At 41.5% G+C, this 19,226-nt stretch overlaps 1 protein-coding gene across 1 annotated transcript in view; it reads right to left on the bottom strand.

Annotated features, from left to right (window-relative positions):
• COL22A1 (collagen type XXII alpha 1 chain) overlaps window positions 1-19,226 on the bottom strand; it is a 201,780-nt gene that overhangs the window by 104,094 nt on the left and 78,460 nt on the right. The window contains exons 13-16 of the mRNA XM_066203455.1: window positions 9,454-9,507; window positions 7,840-7,893; window positions 6,493-6,546; window positions 2,024-2,077 (exon numbers count right to left, since the gene is read on the bottom strand). Of these exons, the coding sequence (XP_066059552.1) occupies window positions 2,024-2,077; window positions 6,493-6,546; window positions 7,840-7,893; window positions 9,454-9,507 (216 nt within the window). The remainder of the gene's footprint in view (window positions 1-2,023; window positions 2,078-6,492; window positions 6,547-7,839; window positions 7,894-9,453; window positions 9,508-19,226) is intronic.

The following is a 19,226-nucleotide window of genomic DNA, read 5'->3' as shown; positions in this document are numbered from 1 at the left end:
AACTGAACCTCAAGGACATTTTCTGTGTTGCCAGTCCTCAGAGTTGGCCGCAGGCATGATTTAAGCAGACTCACAGAGCAGGGACAGCTTGTGAGCCCAAGAACATCTGTAATATCATATTGCCTGCAGACACACGACCCTCCTGCCAACAGCAGAGTGGAGGAACAGGGAACACACCACAGCTGCAGATGGTCTGGAAAACAACCAATCCTCTGCATTTTTCAAGTTTCTTGTAAACAATGAGAACTTTGGTAAAGGACAATACTGATGAGAAAACCTATCGCATAAACAAGCAAGAATTCCCGTTCCTGGTGGGTTTGGATGTGGCAGCCAGACAGACAGCAGGTAGCTTTGAGAACTGGCAAAGGTTAGATGCGCTCTGTCCTGGGGGCCTGCACATTTTTGTGCTGTGAATACAATGCCATTGTTCCTCAGGACTGCATAATTCATCTCCTCCCAGCTACACCAGAAACATTGCTGGAGCTTGGTTTGATGTGGCACTAGCACAGACAATGGACTCAATGGGCAAAAAGGGATTTCACCTTCCCTTCGCTCAGCAGACACCTTGTATTTTATCTGTATTGTAGAAACTGAACAATCAACTAATAGCTATAGAGAGACAAATATGCTCAGTCAGCAGTGACCATTCTGAAACTGCCAAAGCTTATAGTGCTTCTTGCTGTAATAATTTAAATTTCAGTTTACTTTTCACTATAGTGGAGCCTTAGGTCAGAGCTAATGAGAGCTCCGTGTCTGGGTATATTTGGCCCTCAGCATGATTTACATAATCATCTTAATAGGCAGGGCTATTTTATACTAGGGCAAGTTGCTCAGAGCCCAGTCCAAGCTGGCCTTGAATGTTTCCAAGAATGGGGCATCCAACCTCACCTGTTCCAGATTCTCACCATTCTCATGGTAAAACGTTGCTGCCTTATATCCAATCTAAACCTACCCCCTTTTACTTTAAAACCATTATCCCTTGTCCTATCACAACAGGTCTTATTAAAAGGTTTGGCATCTTTTAAATATTGAAAGGCCACATTAAGATCTCCTCAGAGCCTTCTCCAGACTGAGCAACCTCAGTTTTCAGCCTTATCTTACGGGAGAGGTGCTACAGCCTTCCTACCACATCCATGGCCCTGTTCTGGACCTGCTCTCAGAGGTCCCTGAATCTTTCCTGTGCTGGGACCACAGTGATGGATGCAGCATTGCAGGTGGGGTCTCACCAGAGCAGAGCAGAGGAGCAGAATAATTTCCCTCACCTACTCCCCATGGTGCTTTTGGGCAGCATGTGAGTGGCTGCTATCAGCTCATGTCCAACTTTTCATCCACCAGCATCCCAAGTACTTCTTGGCAGAGCAGCTCACAATCCTTTCATCCCTCAGCCTGTAGGAGGTGACCGCTTTTTGGTCATCAAATCCCAGAAAATCCAGTCAGCCTTTCCAGCACCAGCTTAAAGGCTGCTTACCAAGCTGGGACCACAAGACAGAGGTGCTAACTGGATAGAATCTAATTTATTTTGGTCTTGCTGTCTGTTTATTCATTTCAGGTTTGTCCCCTGAGACCAAAGGCTATTCCCTGAGAGCTTTGAAAATATGACTGGAAACTTGCTGAGAGGTTGTATTTTTTCTTGGTGTTTTGATGAAGTTTTTCAAGCACCATATAAATGGTACATCATCACAGACCAAAGCAATTGCATTACAGTGGGAACCTCACAAAATCACCAGCTGTTATCTCAGTAAACTAGTCATTTCTGTTGACTCCTCTCTACTGGCCATCATGTCTGTTCTTATTTAAAGAAGACAAAAGAAACCCAGTGAAATCAAGAAAATTTCACCACTTGAACATAGTGCAGATAAGTGGTCAGACAGATATAGACTGCTTAATAATAATAATAATAATAATAATAATAATAATAATAATAATAATAATAATAATAATTTAAAAAATATCTGGGCAGAACACACTGAAAAAGTAAGGAAGTTTCTAGAGCATTAGAAATTGAACAAGAGCCATGACTTACCGGTGCACCTACGTAGCCTTTAATGCCTGGAGGACCCTGTTTTCCCTCAGATCCCTGGCAAGAAATTGAGATACAGTAAACCACCAGAAACTCTTTCACATAAAAGACCAAGAATAAAATTAGTTAGTCAGAAATGCAAGTTGCTTTTCCAGGCTCACACTGAGACTTCTTGACTCTCTCAGTGCTAATACAGGAGCAGTGTCTTACTTTCCAACTACTTACCCCAGCTGACACTCCGATATTTTCCTCTGTCCCCTCACACATTAGCAAATTTTATCCTTCTGCTTTCAGACTTAACCTACAAAGGCAAACTTTCCCATACAGGTTTCCCTACAGGTCATATCTGAAGGTTTGGCAATGTCAGTTGTTTCACATAACACCTGTTGGGGCTCCGGAACACAGTGTTAATGGAAAAAAGCAAAGCTGTACATTGCTGCAAAATGATCACAGTCTTCAAAATCTTACATGTTTTGAAGAGGAAATGAAAAGAAACAGACCAGAATAAATTTTCCAATGTTTATTTTTACTGATAGGAAAAAATGCAAGAGGATCAGGTAAATTTCATCAGTCTTTCAGCTGTTTGTGCACTGACTCACCCTGGAGAAGGTACACTGTAATGTAGAGTACTCACAGTGTGCCTTTATGTGTTTTACAATGCCCGAAAATTATCTGAATCCTCAGATGAACAGGCTCAGCCATCAGAGCTGTCCAATGGAGACAGCCTGGGCTTGGCAAGTTGACCTAGAGAACTGGTTTGGCATCTTGTAACACCAATTCAACTGATCATGTTCTTATTTATATCACTTCCCCTTTCCCATCACTCTCATCTAACTCCTGCCTAACACTAATTGGGTGTCTGTAACGGATAAGGCTTCAAAACAGATACAGATATTATTGTTAAATAATTTTAAAATAATTCTTACATTTTGTATTAATAGAAGTTTCATATTAAAAAGATAATGAAATTAAAATGTAAGATGTGTTTTCCATTAATTAGTAGCAGAACTGAGGATTTTTTTTTTCCCCAGTGCAGGTTAACAAGAGTAGGGTTCAAGCACAAGCAAAGGTGGCTCTGGGATTAGACATGTGAAAACCTCTGCAAGGTCAAGAAGCATTGCAAGTCCTCTAATAGTGGAGGAAGAGCAGCAGGCATGCACCTAAATCTCTCCTTCACCCTGTAGAAAAATACGGCTACCAAAGTCTAGGCAAAACCTCAAAAGAAAGAGTCTTGCTCCAAGTTGTCCAAATTACAGAAGTCCATCTCAGTCCTGTTACATAAAACGTGGTTGTACTCAGCACTCAGCAGAAGCTACAGATAAACTGGGGTTGTCTGGATGAGATGTGCTGAACCCACTCAAGGCCTGTGCTGAGATCATGTCTGGTAAACCAGAGAAGCGTGAGACCTTCGACAGCTCAAGCAAGCAAGAAGGAAATTTGTCAAAATGAAACTCTTACCTAATACTTTTTATTTCAAAGGATTGATTTTTCTTTCCCCTCTCCCTCTGGTTTTTCTATTAAGTGCAGATAACTGTCAGTTCAGATGGGAATGCTATAGCTATGTCTGCGCCACAGCAATGACAACCACATAAAACCTCTTTATCCTTTTATTGGAGATGGGGGGGGGGGGGGGGGGAGGACCGAAGGAAAAGGTTGAATATTTGCTGCAGGATATTGCAGGCTAAAGGGTCTGATCTCAAAAATCCAAACTTTATTTCTCTGCTGTAACACTGTACAATGAACAATCTAAGATATGGCCCTTTTTCTCTCGACCCACTTCTTCCATTTAAATTAACCTGCCAGGTCCCACACAGTTATTTGGGAGTTTTCCACGCTGCCCAGTGAATATTTCTTGCCATCTCAGACTACCATGACATCTCTAACCAGAAGCTCCAACACCTCAGCAGAAGGCTGACTTTGATAATTCTTCTTTGTGTCCAACTTATAAGCCAGCAAGATCACACATCCTTCTTGGGGAACAAAGAAGTTTACCCTCCAGGTTTGATGAAAAAGAAAAATCCCATTCCAAACCCTACAGTTTTATGCTGAAGATACTGAGCTAGGAACAATGTCCCCTGGAGACATCACTGAGAAGTAAAACCAGGGATGACATACCACGTCTATTTCATTCCTATAACCTGTACATGAACCCTAAAGGGCTCGGCAGCCATTTCTGTAACTCCTTGGACTGAAATTCCATTACCAGAAGTCTGGAGGACTCTTATCTGTGCTACTGGAAGGTTCACACAATTAATGAGGTCTGTAAAAAGTACAAGACAACTTTGTAAAAGGAAGTGCTGGCAATTCCCACTGAAGCAAAAGGCTCCTCAGCTAAGTAGATAAACAAGGGGCTGAATTTCCTGGGGCACTGGTTTCATTGCTGAGCACGCACTGGGTTTGCCTGGCTCAGTGCTAATGAAGATGGTTTGAGACAGGAAGGATCACAACCCAACCAACCAGAGAAACTGCTAGGTTGCTCTCCATGGAGCCTGGGGTAGAGCCCAGAGCTGCTGCTGATGACAAAAATAAGTGATCTGGCAAAAAAACCCTAAATAATCATTACACCAGTAACTGGAGATGTGACCTCTCTAATTGCCAACTCCACCCATCCTTATACACCTTGCTCCACGCTGATGAGGTGCTCAGGCTTCACACCAAGGAATAAAGGAGTGTGGATTCCCATTTTAGATTTTAAAGCCCTGTCAGCAAGTCAGGGTTGTTTCTTAAAATAGCTCAGGCCAGAATCCAGCTCAAGGACACTGCACACAGCCAATGCATCCACTGAGGTAAATGAAAATCACTGTGAAAACACACAATAATTTTATATTTAGGCACCTGCGAGAGGCTAGGGTTGGCCAAGCTCATTCTTCCCTGGGAGCACCTGGCACTGTCCAGTCAGATGTCTTTAGGTTCAGCCCCATCAGCATCTGTCCTGCTCAACCCATAGATCTGAACTCCTTCTATTTAGCATTGCCCCATTAATTGGCGGGACTCCATGTTCCTGAACAACCTGGTGGGAAATCTGGAGCAAGATCAAGCTCACCTTGAGGAAGATGTAGGTGCCTCAGTTTAACTTGGTTCGTTAGAGCTTTGCAAAGCAAGTGTGAGGAAGTTCATACCACAAAGAGCCTCATATAGCCTGCTGGTTTATAATTCCACCACGAGACATGCAGGACAGAGAGAAAATATGTATTTATTTACTTGATAGGAGAGATGCAGCTAAAAAGCATTTGTGAGCGATGAATTCAGTTCATTTCATCCCAGATCCAAATCTCACTGAAGGGCAAAATATTCAGTGTGCCTCCACTCAGCTTAGCTCAGCCCAGCCCTGCTTTGCACGTGTCATTTATCCCCTGCTGAAGCCAATATGGTTTCCACAGAGAACCCTGGGATGGCTGCCAAGTATCTCTGCTAATCTACAAACTCCTCGTGAGTTCTGATACCCTCCTGATACCTTTGGGAAAGGGTGAATTTCCCTCTATGCAAAGACACAGGGACATTTTGGAGACAGGGCTCTGCATAGCTGAGGAACACAGAGCTTCATCACGTCCTCTCAGACAGAGCCAAGGGACAGTCAATTCTACACCCAGAAAGGTGCTGAAGTACTTAACTCCAGTTTGAGGATAATTGCATCAGTGAACTCAGTGTGAGATTTAGGTGGCTAGAAATGGCTCTTCCAGAAAGATGAGATATTCAAAGGCCTTGGCTTCTTCAGGAACAGAACTGAGTGAAGTTAATTCAGGCAATCAATTTGTTGTCCTTGCAGCACCTTTCACAAGATGAGCTGAACTTGCTGTGCATGATACCCCTAAAAACACACTTGTCACAATGCACCATCTATTTCTTGTGTTATAACAACAAGGCTGAAACCACCTGAGGGGTATTTATCCCCTCAATAACCAGAGAACAAGGCAAGGAGAGCTGAGACGTTGAAAAGAGGTTAAAGAATTTGCATTTCTGATGCTCAGCTAAGTCTCACCAGATCTGCATTCAGAAATACCTTGTTTAAAGCAAACCCAGTGATATAAGCACTGGCTCAAGTTCTATATCACTCAGGTACTGTTCACTGGTGCAAAACTGAAGCTCCCAAAGTAGGCAGAAACATTTAGGATAGGATCTCCTCATGATCTTTTTTCCAGGCCATAGAGTAGGGATAATAATTCTCACCTGCATCTTAGTGAGACTTGGAAAAGCTACTGAAAATGTGACACAAGGCTTATGGGACCCAAAACGTGTTTTCTTCACCTTCTTCAGCTATGCTGTTGACTGAGCAGTTATTTCTTCTCTTTATAAACTTTGCATAATTGCTGATACCTTAGCAGACCCCTGATGAAAATGAGCATTTTGAGTTTCTTCATTCACCAGTGAGAATATCAAAAGTCATCAACAAGGAGTAATTCAAGTCATGTAAACGTAAAAAGCCAGTGAAAAAAAGTATGCCTGCCCATGTAAAGAAGAAATGGAAAGCTTACCTTTGGACCTGCTGGCCCAGGCAGTCCAAATGCTCCTGGCCGTCCTGGTTCACCCTGCAAGTAACAGAAATATCACTGCTAAACACAACTTTTTTCTGTATAAAGGCTAGGCTAGCTCAAACTAGTCAGTACATGCAGTTAGAAATACTGACAGTCCTGAGTACCATTTTAAAGAGATTTAAAAGTTTACAATGTGTCTTCCTCACAAAAAATGAAAGCAGGAAGAAAGAAAATAAAAACAGAAGCAGCTCTTCATCTACTCACAAAACACAACCAAGTAGTAAAAAAATGAGTTCCCTAAGTTGTGAACAGCTTGCACTGACTACAGTGTGCAAAGATGGATTCCTCCTTCATGGAGCCAGCATGATGCACTTGTTATTGAATTGTCACCTTGCAGTGTATAAAAATGTCTTATAGGGAATTCTGCAAGTACAAATATGACACTTTCTAGTCCCATGCCACGTGGGATGTGATGAAGTTGCATCAGTTCTGGAAGCAATATTGAAAAATTGTCACAGTTTTTTCAAAGTAGGACAATAGTGGAGCAAAGAAGAAATGGGATGTAAAGAAAAGAGCTTTTTTCTGTGTGTCACTCCTTTTGTGTGTACCTGCCTTCCAGAGAATCCTTCCCCAAGCTCCTTCAGTTGCCACCAACTGATTGCCACAAAGGGACAGTGAATGACATGGTGAAGGTTCTACATCAGGTTAAAGATATTTCTAAGGGATTGTGATCAGGGAAAGGATGTAAGGCTCTAAAAAACACTTCGATGAGGTACTGGAAAACATATTTGTGGTTTTGTGTTTCAAGTGTAGTTCTCTTACAGGCAGTATTTGGTACCCTGCATCCTTCCTTGAAATAACCATGCCCTCCTCCTCTTCTCTTAGTTTTTATCAGTGCACAAGAGGAGTTGAGGTCTTTTCTTCTGTGACCAAGACTCCCAATTTCTCCAGCCCATGTCTGCTGTGGAAATGTAAGATGGTCCCTTGCACCTTTGCAATCTCCACTAGCCAAGGACTCTGTGCTAGCCATTGCTATAAAAAAAAGTGGCCAGGCTCTGCAGCTGCAGCTATTTATTAGCAGGTCCCAAACCACAGGCTGCTCCCCTTCCCTCCATAATGAATGATAACAGAGTTGCCTGGAGCCTCCAGCGATGGTTAATCCATGGAACACCTGTCTTGGCTGCAGACATGTGAGGGAGAGTTTCGGGGCTATCAACCTCTTGCTATTTGTTTCTGCTGCTCCGAAAACGGCCACACAAGTCCCGTGTTTCACTCAAGGCAGATTGATTCCCACTGCCTGCCTCGCACTGAAAAGCAGGATTACATGGGAGGAGCAAAAAGGCTTACGGCTTCTCCTTTTGCTCCATCTCTCCCAGGGGGGCCAGGTGAGCCCAGGGAACCCTGTAACAACAACAGAGTTATCATCAGCACAGCATTAACACCCATTGCGAGTGCAGAGACACGAGCAGCGCATCTAGAGAATAAGAAATGAGGAGAAACATTTCAACACAAACATTTATTATTTACAGTTTCTGGAGGAGCTGCTGCTGACATTAACACACTAGGGACGATTGATGAGCTGCTAATGAGGAACTCGACACTCTCGTCCACTTCACTCATTTAAGAATAAATTAATATAAAAGCTCTGAAGCTAATTAGACACATAACAACTGAGTCATCTTAATATTATCTTATCATCTTCTCTTAGCTTCTGTCTTCACAATCCCATTGTCTCAAAAATTGCATTTTAATTTTTTTTTCCTCCTGGATTATACAGCATTCATCCCAAAGCCCAGAAGACTCTAGGCAAAGCTATAATGTATATATAAGTAGTAAGCCTAAAAAGGAAATAGAAAAGAGGCCTTGATATACTCAGGTCCTCAGGAATGACCCTGGCCACTGAGAAGTGAGTCCCAGAGCTGTGAATATGCAAAGGTGTAGAAAACAAAGAAACAGAAAGCCAAACACCACTTAAATTTAAAATTTTGCCATTTAAAATCTTCCTATGCACCAGGATGAATGGAACTAAATATGCTGAGATTGATAGCTCCCCAACTAACAGGAACAGCAGCAAATGTGGAGAAAAAACAAGTTTGCTGCCTGCAGCTGGCAATTTAAAGAACAAATGGAGAGTGGAACAAACAACAGGCAAGTCAACACACTGTGAGGAACTGGCTTAGTGTTTTCACTTCTGGGCACTGCAGGAGATTTGTCTTAGGTGTGTTATAAAAAAAAGGCTCAAGTGAGAAACAGACATGGGAACTGCAAGCTGCCACTGTAGGCTGTGATTGTACAAGGCTGGTTTGTTGTGTGTTACTTGGAGGGGCATCTTGCCTTGTGATCTGGAACATTAGCTATTTTGTAAGAGGTGGGAAAAGTTTAAACTCCTAAAATTCCTCCTGCAAATGAGGATTTGATTAAGGGATTTCCAACAGATGTGTCCAAAGTAAATACTAGTCAACAGAAATAGCTCAGTACTGGATTTAATTTTGGGTTGGTTTTTTTTTTAGATGATGACACAGTAAGCAGCTAAAAGCCACCACAGTCCGAAAGTTATTTATGTTCAGTGCAAGTAAAGGCACAGTAATCTTTAGCCTTCTGTGTCTCATATTGAAGAGACTCTGATGTTTCTGTGTGTATTAGCACTGAGTTCCTATTCTATTACATTTATGTATTTTGGAGTTTTTACAAAGTTTAGTCAAAGCTCATGCCTTTGAGCTCTCCACACATTTGTCAAATGTGGCTGAGCATCATCAATAGGTTTAAAAACTTTAGGCTACACTTGGATGAAAAACAGTACATCACAATCTCCTTTTCTGGGCACTTTGCTAACACAAAATGAAACAAAATATAAGACAGAGGTAAAACAAAAGACTTTGAAGAGGGTTTTCATTAGACTTCCACAACAGCTTAATAACTCTTAAACTTTTCAGAGTATAACTAATAAAGACTTGGACTTACTTTTTCTCCTTTGTCCCCTTTCAGTCCAGGAAAGCCAGGAAAGCCTTCTTCACCCTACAACATCAATGGAAAAAATACCTCCTATCAAATGCCATATCATTCTGTGGTATATCTGTGTACTTTAGACAGTGCAGTTGTCATCTCTTAAAAACTGAGTCCAGCTTTTCACCCTCACTGTGACAATGCTGTGTTCAGTCACCTATAACTTGCCCATATTTGAACAGGTTCACTTTCAGTTTTCCATTCCAGTGCTCTCCTTCCCTTCCTTTTTGTAATTACCGTCTAGAACCAGCAGTTCTCTAAGAAAAAGATTAGAGATCTACCCTTGTTAAAAAAAAACCTAAAAATTGAAGCACAGCAACTCTACCCTGAGAAACCCTCCTGGTGCTATATTTCAAGGCATAAGAACTTGAAGTTTGGCATGGCAAACTTACTACAATGCCAAGTTCCCAATGGCATGATTTTTTTTTTAAATTTAAATAAAAGACATGGAAATTGACATGGAAAATTTTGGAAAAATTTAAATTTTAGAGGGATTCTTTTTCGCTCTAGCTACTCTCATTCGGACAAAAGACTGGGAGTTTTTTCCCCATCTGCTTTTGTTAAAACTCACTAGCACAGAAAAATCCTTTTGCCAAGAGCATTAAATTGGCTAAGAAGTTGATGCATATATTTCCAAATTGTTTGTATGTACATAAGGACTACCTAAATATGTAGGTAAATTCATGACAAATTCTACCATATGCAATCTTATTTGTGACATTTTTTCTGTAAGTCTAGTCAGCAGACTTAGATGGCTGTATTCCTAGGGCAAGGTTCCCTATTTTGACAATAGTCAGTGTCAAAATCCAGCCTTATTTATTTATCAGTGTATTTGGCACTTAAAGGTAAACAAAAGATAGTATCTGAAAAGTCTCTGTTCTGCATATGCAAATTAAAGTCTTTACTTTTATAATCACATTTCTTGCTAACTGAACCTTCACAAGGCACTCCAGAATTTGCAATGCAGCTGGTGGTAAAAATCAGCTCTGCTATATTCAAATGGCTCTTTAATAACATAGAAAACCCATCAAAAAGCAAACATGATTTTTGAGGAAATCATTTGCTCTAAGAGGTCAATATAACTTGAAGGAACTGCTGTTCCACAGCAAAGTGTGTCACACAGGTAGGAGAACAATTTGTGTCTTTCCTATGCAAAGCAAAAGGAGTTTGCATAAGGTCCAGTTAATTAGCTTCTTCTCTGCCTTGTGGTTTGTTTTTTTGTTTTTTTTTTTTTTTTCCTACCATGAAGTAGCAACTGCTTGGCAAAGCTGAACAAATTAGTCCTAGGAGCAGTCAATAAGTTTGAGGCACAGTGCTTGTAGAAATATTCATGCAGGACAGGAGAGTATCCACCAGCTTTTCCAGTTTTTCTCCAAGGAGAAAATTGCACAGAACCTAGACTCTAGAGACAGGTTTAACATTCCCTGGTGAACCACCACTGGAAAGGCTACGGAGTAGGAAAAGCTCCTACTTCTGCACTTTTTCTGACTCCCAGTAGAATCACTAAGGGCAGAAAAGATCTCCCAGGTCAAGTACAACCATTTACCCAGCATGGCCAAGTCCATCACTAAACCACATGCCACATCTGCATGTTTTTCCAATACTTCCAGGGATGGTGATTCCTTAACTTCCCTGGGCAGTCTGTTCCATTTGCTTGACCATTTAAAATTGCAAGCATTGTGTAAATATGAAAAAGAAATAGCAGAGGCAGAGAGCACAGGGCAATGGAATAACTTCCAGGCAGACACTGCAAATGATCTGGGGTGAAACACACTGGGAGCTGGCATGGAGCCCTGGGGAACAAAGTCCAACACATTCTTCCACAAAGGCCAAACCTGGTTGTGCCACTTAGAGGGATTAAAATAAACTTGTATTCCCACAGATTAGCTGCACTTCCAGCTTCAACACAATGGGAATCAGGTGGTGACATGTAAACCACACATAGCTGTTTATGCCATGCAATCCTATTATCACCCATCTGTTCTATGAATATCTGAAATTCAAAGGCTGTCCTTTTCTGGAGAAGCATCAGGACCAGAACAGGAAGGTAACATGGACTTGGGAAATGAGAAGCATCAGCAAAAGAAGAGGCTATTGATAAAGAAATGAACCGTCTATAGCTTCTAAGGCATCTTCCCTTAGGCTTAGCCTATATTTTCTGGAGTAGTTTTACACTTTAGATAGGGTGAACTTTTGCTTTTTTGGTCAATAGTTTTGTGGAGAAAAATTTGAATGTGCAGGTACCCGTGAGGTATTTTGCAGTAACAAATATGGCATATGCAGTAACAAATAAACTGGGCTTAGGAAGCTCTTAAAAAATGAAATACTGCAAGCTCTGAAGATACAGCACTAGAAAAGTCACTCTGAAAACTCCATTCTTCATTCCTCAAAGAATTGATAACGATTCTGCAAGAAAATTAGGAAGGTTTTCTGAGCCATGCTGAAAACAAAAAGTTTAACCAGAATTCAGTAAAAAGGATAGAATTTTGTATTTCTTCTAAATGGAAGCATTCAGAGCCACACAATGGATACAAAGCAAGGCATAACCACTACTTCTGTTCTTCCAGGGGCTCTCAGAGCACGGCTCACGTGAGCACATGGGTTGTCCAGACTCAATGGACCAAAGGAAATGCCACATCATGAGGAACCTCAAAGCACAGGCAAATTTCAGCTGCTGCAGACAGAATATTGGGGTGATGAAGAATTAAAATACTCCTCTCAGCTTCAGCCAAAAAAGCCCCATAGGTGATCTGGGTAAGGACAGAAACACCCAGAGAGGTTCCTTTGTTGGTCTGTGTATATCAGCAGAATGATTCCATTTCTGTATTTGAAAAAGGATGTTTTCTGGGTACACCAGCATCCCGTGGATTTACCAGACCATTCCAGCCCCAGGTTAGTGATCCCTCCATACTCACCATATGCACATGTACCTTAACTTGTTGTAGGTTGTGCAAAAATTCACCCCACGTGGGTTACAATGAGCCCCACTACCCCACAGTTTATGGAATACCATATGTTTATGGTCTGTGACTAAATTATATCCACATTTGTCATGGTGTAACCCCAGCCAGCAGCCAAGGCCCATGCAGCCACTCACTCGCCCACCAGTGGGATGGGGAGAGAATCAGAAGAGTAAAAGCTGGAAAACTCATGGGTTGAGATAAAGACAGTTTATAGGGAAAGCAAAAGCCAAGAACACAAGCAAATCAAAGCAAGGAATTAATTCCCTGCATCCCATGGGCAGACAGGTGTTCAGCCATCTCCAGGAGAGCAGGGCTCCATCACAGGTAATGGTTACTTGGAAAGAAAAACACCCGCACTGCAAATGTCCCTCCCTTCCTCCCCTCACTTTATATACTGAGCATGATGTCCCATGGTCTGGAATATCCCTCTGGTCAGTTTGGGTCACCTGTCCTGGCTGTGTCTCTTCCCAACCACCCCTGCACCCCCAACTTCCTCCTCAGTGTGGCCGTACACAAAGCAGAAAAGGCCTTGGCTCTGTGTGGGCTCTGCTCAGCAAGCTCAGCAATAACAAAAACATCCCTGTATTATCAACAAAAATGCAAAACACAGCCCTATACCAACCACTGGGAAGAAACGTAACTCCACCCCAGTCAAAACCAATACAACATCCCATGTAGATCCTGCTATGTCTGAGTAGAGGTAATGATGAAGTTACAGAAAAAAAACCCCTTAATTGCTAGATTATATATTTCATCAGAGTGGGAAAAACTAGTGCACAGATTTTGCCATATCCAAGCTCATAACAATTTTTTCTGAAGAGACCTAAAATAGAGAAGGAAGGAATCTGCAGGTATAAGGAGAGATGTAGAGATAGAAGTATTCAGTATGATCTGATCCTAGAGAGACATCAGAAGCACATAAAGGAAAAATTCCTCGGTGATGTTTTAAAGCAATCCACTCAAATTTAAATGTTTTTCTTTCCTCCATTTGCAACTCCTCAAGCAGCTGCCAAGTTTACAAATATTTCTTCTAACTTGAGAACAGCTGTGGCCTATAATCACATATTTTATTTGAAACTCTGGGTTGCGGCCTATGTTAATGAAAATAGAGCAAACTAAACAAAAAAAAAAAAAAAAAAAAGAGCAGGGGGAGGGGGGAAAAGTCAGTCCAAAACACACAGTTAGATTCTCATTTGCCTGTCAAATTCAAATAAATCACTGGTCTCTTCCTTTAGTATACAGAGCAGAAGACAGATCATTCTAAGGTCAATTCCATACATATTATTTATTTTATCTTTCAAACTGGTCTGCATCTCACACTAAAGTGCCACTTTTCTAATCTTGGTATGAAATTAAAATTTCTAACCCTGTCACAAAATGTCAATGGACGTGTCATTGGGAGACCTGCAAAAAATGTGCCAAGCAGAACCCCATGAATCACACACTCAGCTTGTTGGCAGCTGCACAAACTGGGGGGTCTAGAGCCAAAGTAGGATGCGTAATGGCAAGATTTGAAAAGAAACAGAACAATTGGGCAAGATGAAACAGAAACAGAAGTAAAATTCAGAACTGTGGAGTGGTGGCACTTCACCATTAACACCCCCTTCTCTCCTTTGTTAATTAACTTCACAGCATGCCTGTGAAATGAGAAGGGGGTTAAGCAACTGTAATATTGCTGTCACCTCATGAGGGTGATCAGTCAGAGGTACAACAAAGCAGAGGACAGACAAAAAATCCCAGAGTCTGGGGCAAAGACAGAACCTCACTCAATATTTCCTGTGACCCAGGTCAGTGCCTTAACCATAAATGTATCATTTCCCCTGTCTCTTTGGCCTGCATCTAACTGGGCAGCTTGATGTTCATGAAGAAGAAAAGATAATGGGGAGCTGTCCTACTGCTGATCCGTGGTTACACACTGAGTTGTTACCAGTGTTCGATGAGTCACATGAAGTGGGAGGACAGAAGAGGTTGAGTGGGGTCTTCAGGTTCAAATGTCTTAGAACACTTCCAAGAGACCTCATGGTCTGGAAGAATGCAGTATCCTTCTTTTCACGGTTACTCCTTTCAAGGCAACCAACCAATGACATAATAAATATTTTATTCAAATATACTGTAAATTTTGGGGTGTGGTTTTTCTGGTGTGTTTTTTCTTAGAGAGGCAGGGCAAACACCAGGGTTTCATTAAAAGGCAGACATGATTTGCAGATCAACTGAGAGGCAGAGCTGCAATGGATGCATGTCAACTAGCTCCATTTTCAAAAGCTGCTAACCAGACAGGCAGCACAAATGACTGCCATTCTCCAGTGCCCAGATGCAGGATTCTATTAGCTGAATGATGCTAAAGCCCTATTAATATCTAGGAAAATTTGACACCAAAGCTGGTCTAATCTTCTGCTTCAACATAAAATAAGACATTTGTCTCAACTTGGACCTTGCTGCAGTAAAGAAGAAAGAAATAATGAAAATCTTCTCTTCTGGGTCTCTGTATTATATTCTGATTTAATAAACAGAATGGTAATGTGGACATGATATACAGGGGTCAATAGAAGTCATAAGCTCTTCAGGATTATCAAGGAAATCCAGCCCAGTGCAAACAACTGTTTAAATTTCAAATGTGTGAAAGATTTTATTTAATCCATTACACAGAATTCAATTGTCCCCAAAAGGTACTTTCCCAGGAGATACTAATTTTCAAAAGCTCTCTAAACCCTTGAATCTTATAATGAATGTCATGGACCCCTCCACAAGACCAAGAAGGGTCCTTCTGACCCTTCATTTTATGATCATGGTTCTTCTGGAGAGAGCACATCCCCATTTTTCAGAGATTCCAACAGATATCTTTCTCTCAAGAAACCTGATACTCCAAATTTTCATAAAAATAGGTAAAGCAACAGCTGGATTTTAACTAATTTGACACATGGGTCACCTATATGCTTGGTACTGCAGGAGAAAAGATGCATCAGAGCTCACTCATGTGGCACAGCTCTACAGTAATCAAGGGCAGTGTAGAGTTCAGAATAACATAAAAACAACCTAAAGACTTCAAAGTTGTCACTGGTGCCAGGAATCCTATCCATCAGCTTCATATTATCTGCTTCCCCACCACAACACTCCTTCACTCCCTAAGTAGGTGATTGCTGGGAGACTGGGGTGGTCAGACAACCCCTGACAACTCCTGAACTTCTGCTTCATCTCCAGCCCAGGCTGAGTCAAGTGTAACTAATGTTAGCTCAGAGAATGTAACTAAAGAAATCACCTCTGCAGTAGAGAATACAGGGGAGTACAAGAGGGAGCTCTGCTGTTTGAAATACTCCTGTTCAACAGCTAGAGTTGCTCAACTGATTGCTGAAACGTTCAAATTAAGAAACGGTCAAGAGTTTGCAGAGCTATTTATGATTGAACATAATGAATAGGAGGTAAAATATAATTGGAAACAATCAGTACTATAATCCCACTTCACAGAGGAATAACCTGACAAATATACTGGACTGCAATGAGTTGGGTTTGCAGAAGTAGGATTAATAGATTCTTGTTTACATGGTTGGGGCAAGAGGGTCTTCAATTAAAGACATTTCTTAGAGACCCTGAAATATGAAAAACATAACTCTGCTCCAGAAATTTCTTTGCCTTGAAGCACAAGTTGAAGCTCCTTGCCAGCACCTAACATTACTCAGGACCAGACAAACAGCTTGCCAAGTACCAGAGGGAAGTGTTCATTGAAACAGAAAAATATTCCAGTCATGTATCATGGCACTGATGAATTAAAGTCCTTCCATCTATAAAAAGAAAATGGTTCTGATCTTGTGGATGATTTGATACATACTGGTTGATACTTTTTCTTGCAAAAATAATCTATCAATTCAATTTGCTCTGCTTCTGGGAAGTTTCTGATGCTTCAGATCTCCAAATATCCCTCAAAAATTTCAGTAGCTCCAAGAAGAGCTTGTTAGGGCAGAGGAGTAATGTGTCAGAGCACTCCAAACTCTGGTGTTGATCTGCTCTTAACCATCTTCTGCTGCTGATATTCCACATTCACCTCTTAGTCTATCTTCTGGTGCCTCTCTGAAATGTGTACAAAGCTTTTCCTCAGGATTAACTGCATCATCCTGTCCCTGATTCCTCCTTGAAGAGTCCCTTCCATTAAATCTCTCCCTACTGGGTTAATTTGCCAAATCATGGATCATTCTTCCCATTGCTCTTTGCAAGAGCAACATCTCTCCATACCTCTCTTTAAATGTCACACCCAAACTGAAGAGAACGTCTGCCTGAAGTCTTATCACCACCTACTTATAACTTGCAGTGATGCAGTGCTGTTCATTGCCAAACACACCTGAGGCTGCTCAGTCAAGTCTTTGCCAAAGCTATAAATCTCTTTGATCCAGCCAGACACAGAGGTTGGAACCAGATGATCTTTAAAGTCCATTCCAACCCAAAGTATTCTATGTTTTTATGCTATTTCTTTATGAAGTGGTGCTGCTCCCCAGGTCTTTTTCATCTCAGAGTTTATGAAAAAGGACATGATCCTTCTTCCCATTTTATTTGGACACTGAGGTAGGGGAAGGGGAAAAGCTCTGGTCAAGATCTTCTTTGGAGCCAGTGACAAGTAAAAAGTCTCCAGAGATCCAAACCTACTCCCAATACCAAATGTATCAGATACCCTTGACATAACAATCACTAAGGGTCCACACACTGCCTCAGCAGGAAAACAAACTTTTGTCGTGAAAAAACCTCAAATTTTCCTCATCTGGCACTTAGTACTATGTGTACATTTATTACTCAGCAGGGTCTGAGACCCAAAACACAATCTTCCTGCCAATGCCAGAGACAGAAGGCCTTGTGGGCTTTGGGAGACACAAAATCTCAAGGCAGTGCTTAAGAAAAAGAGCGAGAGACCCAGAACAGGAAATTAAAGGTGTTGCACTTGGGCAAGATAAGAACAGCAGAAAATCCAGTGCTGCCCTGTCTCAGCTGCCCTTACCTGCCCCTTCAGGGAAGCCATGAACAAGGCACCTGCACCTTCTCAGCCATCACAAAGCCAAGAACAGCCCAGCTTTGATCAGTGGCAAGGGGAAAACCCATCTGCTTAACTAGAGAGATTGCCCAGCAGGGAGAAGGTCAGGAAATGCTTAAGATACCTTTGATGGACCAGTGATAGCAACTTTGTGTAATGCTTCAGCTCCCTGTGATTCCTTAGGCTATGAGATGCGCTTCAGAGGCTGTGCTCCAGACTGCTGGGAAAGCTGTTTTATTTCCCACCTAACAGGCAGATAATCCATACCTATCCACTACAATATCACTCTCAGGAGCATTCTGCATTCCAACAAGATTTATCAATTACACACTCAAGACAATCTGTTTTTTTTTTTTTTTTCCTGCCCCCTCCCAATTTATTTTCAGAAGAAACATGGAGCTGGCAAATCTCTCTCACATGCTTCCTTTCCTCACTGCCAGTGGGTCTTGGCAGAGAAATCCTCTAAAGAAACAAGTGCTGGAGACTTTGCAAACTTCTTGCTGCCAGTAGGTGTCATTGCATACCAGCAATGTACCTGCCAGCCAGGGGACAACGCTGAAAAGAAATACATGTTTTCTAAGTTTATGTAAGGAAAAAAAAGTAAAATAAAAAAAGGAACCAAGTTACTAGCACTCTTACACTGCTGAGAATTGAGCTGTCACAATCACAACAAATATGTGAGCTGACTTCAAGTTGTTTATTGCAATCTGCAGCTGTTATTCTGGGTCACAGAAACCCACAGAATTTATCTAAAACCCTCTAATTATGGTTAAGAAAAAGAACTCCATCAAACCATGGTTATTTAGCTCTGCAGAATATGCTTTAACTACATTTAAGGGGACAAAAAAAATAGTCAGCAAGCAGACCAAAATTGGTCACACACACAAGAGGATTCAGAACATACTGAGCAAGGCAAATAGTGACATTACTAGAACTCACCTTTTAATATGAGTGTTCTGAGAAGAAATCACAGATATCAACAATTCCAGTGAGCTGCACAACAGCTTTTTGAGGTGGATGAAGTATTATCATACAGATGTTTTCAGTGCTGGACTGAGAGGTTAAGTGCTCTTAACCAGCATTCAGTAGCTCAGAATAGTTCCTGAGCCAAAGAATAGTTCCTGAGCCAAAGAATAGTTCCAAATAAAAAACAAACCCAAAACATACATATAAAAAAGCCCTGCAGATTGTACTTTCACTTCGCATTACCATGTCGGTTTTACTCACATTACCTTTTATTCTGCAATAAAATAAGAAGGCCTGAGCACTAAGAACATGAGAACACAACCCTGGGGAGGCAAGGTTTCCATAGCCACTGTCTCCAAGGAACATCAGTGACAGGGCATTGGGGTTTTGTTTTGTCTTCAAATTTCAACTCAATATTGTCTCTAAACTTGGAGATGTTTTCTCATTTTGTTACTGTGAAGATGTGTTCACTGAAGGAGCCAGCAGGGATGCTGATGCACCAAGGCTCCTGCTTTTGCCTTAGCCACTCTGGGGAAAACCTTCAGCTCACCAGTCCTGGGGAAACTGGGTGGCATTTGTAAGTTTGGGGACTTGGTGACACTACCTGAACACCACAGCAGCCCAGGCAAGGTGTGTAACCTCACTGAAGCATCCTCCCTGCACTGGGTTCACCATTTCAGGAATGAAGAGGACACACATATTTCTTGAAGTGATAATTAGTTTTAATTGGAAGTTGCGGGAATAAGGACTATTTCTTGGTTCACATAAGCTTAGGCCCTACATCACTGAAG

The sequence above is a fragment of the Chamaea fasciata genome, unplaced genomic scaffold (assembly GCF_029207755.1).
Source record: "Chamaea fasciata isolate MVZ Bird 193981 ecotype frontalis unplaced genomic scaffold, bChaFas1.0.hap1 SCAF_1, whole genome shotgun sequence".
In the NCBI taxonomy this organism is placed as follows: Eukaryota; Metazoa; Chordata; class Aves; order Passeriformes; family Sylviidae; genus Chamaea; species Chamaea fasciata.
This window is presented reverse-complemented; position numbering and strand designations above follow the sequence as displayed.